The 10807-nt window shown below is 44.9% G+C and overlaps 1 protein-coding gene across 2 annotated transcripts in view; it reads left to right on the top strand.

Moving 5' to 3' along the window:
- Window positions 1-844: 844 nt before the first annotated feature.
- Window positions 845-10807, top strand: part of COLEC10 (collectin subfamily member 10) — a 25123-nt gene continuing 15160 nt past the window's right edge. Inside the window, exon 1 of one of the 2 annotated variants that reach the window (XM_075415646.1) lies at window positions 845-1153. In XM_075415646.1, coding sequence (XP_075271761.1) covers window positions 1006-1153 — 148 coding nt within the window. In that variant the 5' untranslated portion in view covers window positions 845-1005. The remainder of the gene's footprint in view (window positions 1154-10807) is intronic. The other variant, XM_009937884.2, reaches the window with a different exon arrangement.

Genomic DNA, 10807 nt, shown 5'->3' with positions numbered 1-10807 from the left:
ATCCAAGAGGTTATACAGCAGTTTTGCATGCTCCCTGTTCCCCCATCCAGGAGGCCTCCTACACCTGAATTCAAAGTCCCAGCACCCAACTGAAAATCTGACAGCTACATCATGTGGATTTGAACCAGTAGCAGCTTTTTGGACAAACCAAAGATGACGTTCTGCTGGGAGTATGCTATACCACTGTCCTGATGCACAGTCTCTCCCAGTTAGCAAGTAAAGATGGTATGGGAGGAGGTACTGCAGGCATTCAAGCTCATCCTGCTCTATGGCTTCAATCCCGAAGTCTGTCCTTCTCTACTATGTCTACCAGCATAATTTGGGCTTGGAGCAACCATTGTGGAGCAATCTGTAAGCGTAAAGTCATTGGTTTTGGGTTTCTGGCTCAAACATCCATTGGTAACATCAACTTTCCCTTTGCTGCTCTGGGGACTATGGGTACGTGGCACCCAAAGCTGTGAAATAGCATCAGTGACATCTATCCACAGCAGACTGGCAGCTTGTCCGTTGTCACTAACAGTCTCCTTGGAGGAAAGCTTTTGTGGAAAAGTCTCTCTACATGTATACAGAGTCTGCATTACTCTTACAAAACCAGCCACAAGTGTCCTATAACTAATTAGTCACTTGGATACAATACTGAAGTCTTTTGTCTGTTGAGTAAGTAAAAAGCTGGGCGTGAAGAGTCAGTGCTGAAAGGAAAAAAAAAATTACAAAAGAGACATCCTCACACATTGAAGAAATTTTCCATGGCAAAAACAGCTAAACATCTCACAGATAAGAGATAAATTGGAATAAACAGCTGTCAGTGTTAAATAAATATCCTGGATAATGTGCAGGACAGAAATAACTACAGCATCGTCAAACTCCTTTCTTCACTTTCTTCAGCTGTTCTTGCATGTAGCTCCCAATCTTTGCACTGCTTCAGTCAGCGGAGCATTTATTTTTGAATCAGCTGCATTTGTTAAGACTGCAACAACGAAAGGCATTTCCTGAGAAGCTGCAAGGATGAGCAGCAAGAAAGAACAACAGCTAAGGAAATACGGGACCCTAGTAGTGCTTTTTATCTTCCAAGTTCAGATTTTTGGTTTTGATGTTGACAATCGACCTACAACAGATGTCTGCTCGACACACACAATTTTACCTGGACCAAAAGGTGAGGAATATCAGGTTGCTAATGCTGAGACTAGTACTTATAAAGGCTGATTTTTAAAAATAGAGACATGGAGGGCTTGTGGCATGGGCTGGAGATGAAAGATGTGAATTATTGCGGACTGTACAAACATCGAGAAAAGTGGAACTGTGATGGGGGAAAGTGATGAAGCAAGGAGATTTGAATTTGCTTTTGTTTAGTTTCAGGAACAGTGACACACAGTCTCTCATGAGTTAGAGATGTCCTTCTGCATCTTTCTCCAGCCACATAAATCTTTTCTTACCTCTTGTATTCATCACACAAGCAGTACAGCTAGCAGCCACAAATTGAGTAACTTTGTCTAAAAGTAGGCACCTACTGTGAACTGTTAATGATTCACTTTGCACCTACAGGTAGGGAGAGATACACAATATTTAAGATGACTGGACTGTCGTTATTTCCAAATGCTTACTTGTAAACAGAGTTCTGCTGCATTCATCAGACCTGATCCAGCAGCTCCTGTCGAATTAAACAGGACCTTCACCATAGATCTCAATGAGAATTGGATCAGCTCTGCACGTGCAGTTCTTTCATCTTCAAAACACTTTGCAAATATCTGAAATCAAATTTTATGCATTAACTTACTTTGTGTGTAACGCAGCTAATGTCAATGGAATTGCCTGGAGGGTACTGCAGCCAAAAATTAGGTCCACGACATACAAATCTATCTTGCATTGACAGATCTAAAATATGTATTCCACACAATGGCTATCGCAGTTCGAACTATTGCTTTCTTTTTAGTAATTCATTGTATTTTTCTATAGGCTACAGACTGAGGGAAAAAAAATGCAACTGATCTGAATTTTAAGCAGAAAAAAGATTATCAAGTCTAAAGCGCTGCTACAGACTCATTTGTTTTTATGATGGATTATTCAAATGCATGTTGCTTAAAGGACCATTTTTAATCAGCAAGTTAATTTCTTTATGATTAGAATCCAAGCTTAAACTTTTGCTGCCACAGCATAAATGCAGAGAGATGTAACGATCCCCATGGGTGCTAGTGGGAGTTTGTTTAGTTAGTGTCTGAATAATGGCAGGCTGGAGAACAAAGTTTGACAAAATTATGTTTAACAAGTCACAAGGCTAATGAGGTGGTCTGGTGACAACATGATGGTAGCTGGGACTCCAGCTGGTTTCTGTGGTCTAGCTTCTCTAGGGAGCATTTAAAGGTTAGATACTACAGTTCTTTGCAAGAGTGATACTGAAAAAGTCAGGATTTAGTCATTACCAGGCCTGCTGCCTCCTGGCTGACACCAAGACACAAGAGGAGCCAAACAGTATATTGGCAGGGTTCTCACTTATTTTTTAAAATTAGATTACCTTGACTAAGATCTGTGATTGGTAAATGCAGTATCGAGAAAATCACCTCCAAATTACTGGCTCACATCCACTGCAGGTCATCAAATACATATTTCAGTCTATGTGATATGATCCTATAGACTAATTTCAATTCCTACCAGAGCTGAGCTCAGCCGGGACAGTTACAAGCAGCTCTCAGAGGCACTGGTTATTCTGACTGCCAGTCAGCTGGGCAATTAAAGGCTGAGCAGGCTGGGTGTGTGAATTACCCTGTTACTCCTCAGGCATTTGTTGTAGTCAAGGATGAAGCATACTGACCTAATATGGCAGAAGAAAGTCTGTCCTGCTGCCAGTTTTTCTCTATCCATCTTCTGTCTACGGACTCCGAGCACATGATCCCCAGCCTCTGATCACACCACAGCCACAAGCAACACTTTGCTGCTCATAATTTACCCCGACAATGGACAAGCCTCTGACTTTTGTTGCTGGAAGTTTTATTTTCTGTGCTATATCTGTTGTGCCCCTTTGTCCACTATTCTCCTGAAAATTGATTTTGACCCACCCTCCCCGCACAAGTTTCACCGCTTTACCCCTGTCTGTTCAGCATCTCTGGCTGCTGTCGCACACAGTAGTGCTCCCACAAGACAGGGGTGCTGAGCTCGCACAGTACGATGGCCAGCTTTTTCTACCACCACAGGCCAGATTCGTGTTGTGGCAACTTCCTCCTTCCATATGAACATGGGAGTGTCTCATGGGCCAAAGCACCTAGAAGCGCATGGAATTAAAAGGTATTCAATAGCTGTAAGACTTCCTATGCTGTCTCACCTCACCTGTCCCAGTGCAAGGCCAGATCCAGTCTGCGGGCTACAAGTGGGATGGTCCCTGGTGCTATGCAGCAGCAATACTGCTGTTCCCAGCAAACAGCACGATGGAGAGCAGAAAGCTGAGGGAGAAGGGAGGTTGTTTGGAGAGGCTCAGGACTTAGAACCCTTTATTTCTGCCATGACTGGAGGCTGCATTACTCAATTCATCATATAGGCACTCACAGCTACTACAGGAGCACTCCACTTCTCTGCATGCTCACCCTGAAGATCATCTGTTCAAAAAGGGTCATCAGTGTTGTAAAAATTGGCCACTTCTTTTACAAGCCACGTGTAAGTTGTCCAAGTTAATTTGTGCAAGCCAAATTCTTCCCCTTCAAAAATATACTCTTTGTTACGCTCATACCTGAGATGTCACAAGAGAAGTATGGTATGAGTGACGGGATGAAAAGAAAGGGTAATTCCAGGCTGATTATCAGGAAAGTCTTCAAACCGGTTGCGACAGTCCCACCAGCTCCCAAAAAGCGTGAGGCAAAACCAGAGGCCTTGGTTTATAACACAAAGAGCTAGAAAATACTCTGGAGGGATGCAGTCTCCCAGGAAGAGAAGTGATGCAGTAAATGTCCTGTAAGCCTTTTGCACTTTCTGTTGCAATGATAGAAGTCTGTCCGAATTAAACTGCTCGGCATTAGAAATGAACAGGAGTCTAAGTCTGACCTCTCGTGGTTCTGCGTGATGCAAAGCAGGCGCCTCACGATCCCCTCCATCTGCCTGCTGCTCTTCCATCTCTGGTGCAAGCAAATGAAAGTTGAAGTCTGTTTGTAAAGCATTATGCCAAGAAATTTTCTAAACAGGCACTCCAGAAAAAGGGAAAAAAAGAATGAGAGAAAAGCAAAAGCTGGCACTCCTCTCCCAGTTTCCTTTTCTAGGCAACGATCAGGTCTCTTCTCCAAAAGAGGAGATTCTGTTCAATGAACATAGTCCTAGTGCAGTGGCTGTCTTGTTCTGCCTTCCTGAAAAAGATTTTGAGGTGCACAGCAAGCTGGCCTATATAGCAGTTAAAAATAGAAATGTTATGAGGCATTTTCTAGGACCCTTACTGAAATACCCTAGGAAACCAGAAAAGCAAAAAACACGTGCTTTGGACAAAACCAGATTTTCAGTATTCATAACTAGTGTTTGACCTGAGATGTTCAGGAACACCTTGGTCTTAGCTGGACTGCTTTGGCACAGGACCTCTGAAAACTTACATTAGGTAACACGGATCCACAGCAGAGTAACTAGGGCAATAAAGGCCAAGTTCTGCACTCCTCCGACTTCTTGGGTCCAAAGAGACCCAGGTCAAGCATAAACAAAACAATGAATTTCCAAGGACAGTCAAGTGCTTGGCCCAGCAAAATTAGCCATGGCCCTGTCACTTACTTTGCACCCTTCAAAGCCTGGAAGCAGGCTGGCTGTTGCTGCTGCTGAGAGAGGACCTGGGACTGTTGGAAGGCAGCAGCTAATGCAGTGAGAGCAAAAGCACCAGCTGTTGGTCCATGCCCTGGCAGCAGCAGGAACACTGGGCTCTGCTCCCCTGGGCTCTGCCCTCGATCGGTGCCCCGGCTCCATCCATTCTTCTAGCCTGTTTTTGCCTGGAGACTGCCAGCTCAGCTTTGCCTAACCTGCAAAGGAAGTTCTAAGTGGGCTGTTGGCATAGATGAGATGGGATCTTACCTGGTCTGAGTAAATCAATACACAACAACATGAGGGCAGAAATAAGGAGAAGGCTCAAAAGTTTGACTCCTAAACTCCCCTTAAAAGCATGAGCAGTGGAAAAAGAAGACCGAGGTGGGGGCTGGCTCTGCGGAAGCTGATTTCATGTGGATTCATGGGAGCTCAGTGCTTCAGAGGACTGGCTCTAGGTCTTGCTGTCTGTCCCAGCTCCCAGCTTATTTCCTTGGAAATCCAGACACATGAACTTCAAAGGTCTTGAATCAGATCCAGGTTGTGAAACTGGAATGAGATGAAATCTGAAGAATACCGGGAGTTTCCCATAGCAATTTAGATGTAAAGCATTTCCTTGTTATTATTTCTGACAAATGATGCTTATAAACTCTATGACATTGGCTGGCGCCTCAAAATAGCATTTACTGTGGTCTCCAGTATAGCTGTCCATCTCTCAGCTTTAATTGTGCTTACGCAATGCCACTCCTGGAAAATCTCAGGCTCTCTCAGAAACCAGATATGCTGCTATCCACATTTCCTTCCGAAAATATAAAATGCCTGACCACATCCTATAGGCTGTTCAAACCTATAACTAAACTTTCCTCTTAGCGCCTCACGTTTAATCTGAAAAGCCCTTTAATTGCAACACATAACTCTGTTTTTCATGTCTTTTAGACCTCCTCATTTTAGCATACATTCAGTTTCTGAAGTTTATCAGCCTGAGCTACAAAGTATGTACGTGGGGACTTAATACATAAATTCAAAAGAACTGGGTCTGTATTTCTTACCGATGTCAGTCTCATTCCTCACGGAAGCCACCGTAGTCCATGGATCTCTAAGATCACGTCAGAATGGCAGGGGCACATGCTGGGAAAATTAAATCAGGAAGATCAAGTAAAAGGAGAGTCAGGAATAATTTAAACTATTTCTGTGTTATTAAAGAGATGATGTATGTCCCAGCCATGCACAAAGGCCCACACTTTCGAATAACACAAGTCACCAGTGCTTCATTGAGTCTGCTGAGGGCTGGGGTCAGACTCATGCAATGCAATAGGAGAAGAGGATATTTCTACTGAAGTCAGTGGACTTTTATAAGTGGAACACAGAAAAGCTAGCAGAGAATCCAGTTTATTCCAGAAGTTTCTTTCTATTTGATCAGGGAATGGTCTCTGTTGTCTTATTTGGAGCTGGGTGAAAAAAGACAACATGTCCAAGAACAGTGGAATCTGTGGGAGCCCTGCATGTTCCTGCAGGACACCTGGGAGCGTGGCTATGGGTGCAGCTGCACACTACAGCTGCACTCATCTGTCAGGTTTTCTGCCAAAAAGGGAGGCCCAACATCTGCTTCTTCCCCGACTCTGCCATGTTGTCCTACCTTCAGCTTATGCTGCCTCAGCTGTTTACTCATTAGACTTCTCACTGAGCTGATTCAGCTCACTCACTAAAAATACGCATTTGCATTATTAATATTCCTCTGTTCGGTGAGTGGAGTTCCCTCAGCACAGGGTCAGAAGAGTGCTCAACGTCAGGCAGAGGGGAAGGGAGGTGTGCAGGCCAGCGCTGGGGGCTGAAGGGAGGACAAAGGACAGGGAAGAGGACGTCATGTCAGATAGGCAGAGGACGTCAAGAAATCCTGCCCTCAGGAGCCAGATATATCTTGACAGCAAGCATCCCCACTGCGACAGGAAATTTGCTAAGGATCTAAAAGACACTGAAAGTGAAATTAGAGGAAATCTGGAGGCTTTCCATTGACGTAGCTGTGACGTGCTTGTACACTGGAAAGACAAACTGGGCTGTATCTATTTATTTCTTGGAGTCTGCGACTCCCTCTGGTGACAAAACCTCTCAACAGAGATCATGCATGCGCGAGTGCTGCAAAGGTTCACCATGCTCAGGGTCGCTTAGTGTCCGCAGGCTGCAGAGCTAATCCCATGGCTATCTGCGAGGCTCTTCCAGGAGGGCACAGCATTTAGTTGGTCCTGGAGGAGTCTTCAAGGTTCAGAATGATGCACATCTCCTGATCCCTTTAGTTTTACACCCAGGACAGACAGAATCAACTGCGCTTTTCACAGTCTGTCTGTGGAGGTGGGGAGGGTCCCTATGTCACCTCGGGTGGGACTATGAGCATGAAACGTGGCGCTCAGCAGAACTGTGTCATGCATGACAAGAGGATAAAACCGGGCAACAGATTAGCATGGCCAGCAGGTCGAGAGAGGTGATTCTGCCCCTCTACTCTGCTCTGGTGAGACCTCACCAGGAGTACTGCATTCAGCTCTGGAGCCCTCAGCACAAGAAGGACATGGAACTGTTGGAGTGGGTCCAAAGGAGGGCTACAAAAATGATCCAAGGGCTGGAGCACCTCTCCTATGAGGACAGGCTGAGAGAGTTGGGCTTGTTCAGCCTGGAGAAGAGAAGGCTGCGGGGAGACCTGATTGCAGCCTTTCAGTACTTAAAGGGAGCCTATAGGAAAGATGGGGACAATCTTTTTAGTAGAGACAACAGTGACAGGACGAGGGGTAATGGTTTTAAACTAAAACAGGGTAGGTTTAGGCTAGATATAAGGAAGAAATTCTTTACAATGAGGGTGGTGAAACACTGGAACGGGTTGCCCAGAGAGGTACTGGAGGCCCCATCCCTGGAAACATGCAAGACCAGGTTGGACAGGGCTCTGAGCATCCTGATCTAGTTAGTAGTGTCCCTGCTCGCTGCAGGGGGGTTGGACTAGATGACCTCTAGAGGTCCCTTCTGACCCAAAACTTCCTATGATTCTATGATTCCATGATTCCATACAAAGCCTTTGTGGTGGGACATTGGCTATGCCTAGGAATGCTAAATGCATCCAAGACAAGCAGTGCAAAGCATCCATGTGCATACTAATCAAAATTAACCGTCCTTCTCCCCCTCACAGCAAATCAGTCATGCCCCCGGTGCTTCTCAAGGACTTTATGGGTGTTGGTGGGCTTTTTACAGTTCAGAGTATCTCATGTAGGAGGACACCTGTGCTGTAGCCTGGCATAAGTGGTGCTTCTATCACTTGAAAGGGTAGGTATGCCCTGGAGTGTGGAGGAAGGTATACCTGCAAAAGAGAGGCTGAGAGAGCATTAACATTTCTGCAGTGTTTTTGGTCAGGAGACGGGAACTGGAGCTGACCTGAGGCCATGACTTGCCAGCACAGCTGATGAAGCACCTCCGTAAAACCCTGCGTGGACCTGGGGAGTCTCTCAGCAGAGCTTCACGGGAAAAGGCTACGTGCGCACAGAGAAACACAGGCGTGAGCCCAGCTAGGAGTCTCCTCCTGGCTTCAGCCTTCAGGCAGTCTGCAGACACGCTCTCACCCTGATGCAGGGCTGTCTCTGTAGAGAAGTGTGGACTCCGTAATCCCCAGGCATTACACCCTGATTCTCCAAGAACCAGGGTCAGCCCTCAATCACAAGACTTGGAGAGCCACTAAACATATGTGAACAATTTAACCTGAAAACTTCTCCACTCGTGAACACAAATTAGATAAATTGCCTACAAAAGATTCAGCAGGGAAATCTAAGTCACTTGAAGGTCAGTAAATTCTTACTAATTAAATTCTTACCAAATGTAACTCCTCCACACTGTGCTATTTAGTGAAACTCCCAAAAAGGCAGAGCCTCGTTCAACTGCGTAAAAATCCTGCTGATTATTAGACCTTCAGCATTTTCCTGAGCTTGTTTATAAGAGATGGAAGGACTAGGGTTCCATCTCAACTACAATTAAAATTTTCTAATGGCTGCAAAAGTCATTTACTGTGCATGGCTTCTGCTTTCCTTCTGTCTTGCACAGTCCCAAGCTGGAAGAATCTAGTAATTTATTGTTCCATGTGTTCATTTTAATAGTATCGTATTCTAAATCTGTGACACAGAAGAAGTGAATCAGCTTGAGGGAATACTAACAAGGTTGAGAAATTGTCTTGCTTCAGCTACTGGCTCCAAGTGCTTCACCCATGCTTCAAATGCCAGTGCAGTGCATTATCTGACATACTCACAACTACAGTTTTAAGGTGACAATCTGCTAATTAGGTTAAAACTTAACCTGACGCTGCCCCAAGCAGCACAAAGGAGAAGTTAACCTCTAGGTATAGACTATAAGCATCTCAGGCCAGGGATCAGAGGGTTTTTTTTTTCTGTAAGAAAACACATGTTGCACAAAGCACAGCAGTACAAAATTCAAAATCCCAGTCCGGAGTACTGGAGGGATTTATACTATTTTTCTGTCAGATTAAAAAAGAAGTGGCTAATACAGTAGGATGGTGTGTCCACATGAAGTCCCAGCGGAAAGCGAGAGACACCGTAAATTAGAGATGAAGCCGACTCAGCCCCTGCCCAAATCAAAGTCAGCCAACCTCTCGCAATCGCTACTACTTCGTTGCCAATCGTAGTGAGACCACACGGGGGGAGCATAACCCAAGAGTTCACATCTCCTGCCAAAATTTGAGACTGCTGCACACAACAGCTAAAGGTGGACACAATACATTTATAACACCATATTATCAAGCACTGAGCTTAATCCAGTCTTAACAAGGAGATGGTACCACTAATGAGCACTGTTTGCTTCCACCCTTGCTTTGTCCCATTCTCAGCTGCAATATGGGGAGAAAAGCAGGATTTCTCTCCCTTACAGTAGGCAAATTATTCTTCCTCCTATTTACCTAGGTAGGGACACTAAGGCAGAGTGAGGTAGGCTGCTTTACACCACGATGAAACAGGTGATAGATGTTACTTCCCTCTCCCTTAGGCTTTTAGAGGGCTTGAGCAAATATTGGGGCTACACGAGGTGTTAGCAATAAAAGTTGAGACACTCCCTAATCTCTCAAAATCTCCAGAATAAGTTTTCCCGCACTCTTTACCCCTTTCATCTGTTGGGTCTCAGTCTGATGGCCCATACAGGACAACCTAGCTTCATCTCCAGCAGCCCCATGCGTGAAAAGCTTGCTCCAAAGTCTCTCAGAAAAAGCTTCAGTGAAAGCTTCAGTGGCTCAAAATGTTCAAACTGAGATTGGAAGAAAACATGTTTGGAAAGTAATCACAGCTTCTCCACTTGTATATTGACTTTCTTTCCTGGGCTTTATTTCTAAGATTGGCTGTCTAAGTAATGTTTCTTATTAAAAAAAAAAAAAAAAAAGGCACCTTTCTTACACAGAGGTCATCCTTCTGGAGCAAAGAACAGTCTCTCTGGAGCCTTTAACCCAACCGAGCAGTCTGCAAGCCACAGGGAGTGTAACTGGCTGGCCTGAGAGAGGTGATGAGGTTTGCCAGGGTGACAAGCCCTGGTTTGTAAGGTCAGCAGGAATCTGGCTTGCTCTGCTGTGTGACACAGGCCAGAGAAACTCCCTCAGCAGTTTCTACACCAGACCCAGGGTTACAGCATATCTTACATGAAGGAATTCATTGCACGGGGAAAGGTTGGGTGTGAAAAGCCTCCTACATCTCCCTGCCCTGCCGAAGAGCGCAGTCCATTTGTTAAATATCCCCATGTTGCACTTCTAGTCAGCACTCAACCATGTTTTGCAGCCTTTGAATCACACACTGCTTCGTTTCTATTATCACACATTTCTCCCCTTGTACTGATTTGCAGACCATGATCGGATCAGGTCTTCACCTTCTCCCGGAATTTCATTTCACAAGCCCTTTGTCAGCCTCTGGGAATGTTTTCTGAATTTCTGAGATACTGAGAAGTGACTTTTACACTTTCCTCAAGGGTTTCATAAATGGATGTGGAAAGGGCAATTTCTTGGTTTCTCAGTTGTAAATGTTGTTAGCACTGA

This window comes from Opisthocomus hoazin, chromosome 3 (genome assembly GCF_030867145.1).
Source record: "Opisthocomus hoazin isolate bOpiHoa1 chromosome 3, bOpiHoa1.hap1, whole genome shotgun sequence".
Classification (NCBI taxonomy): domain Eukaryota; kingdom Metazoa; phylum Chordata; class Aves; order Opisthocomiformes; family Opisthocomidae; genus Opisthocomus; species Opisthocomus hoazin.
The sequence above is the reverse complement of the archived record's forward strand: the minus strand, read 5'-3'. Positions and strand labels throughout refer to the sequence as shown.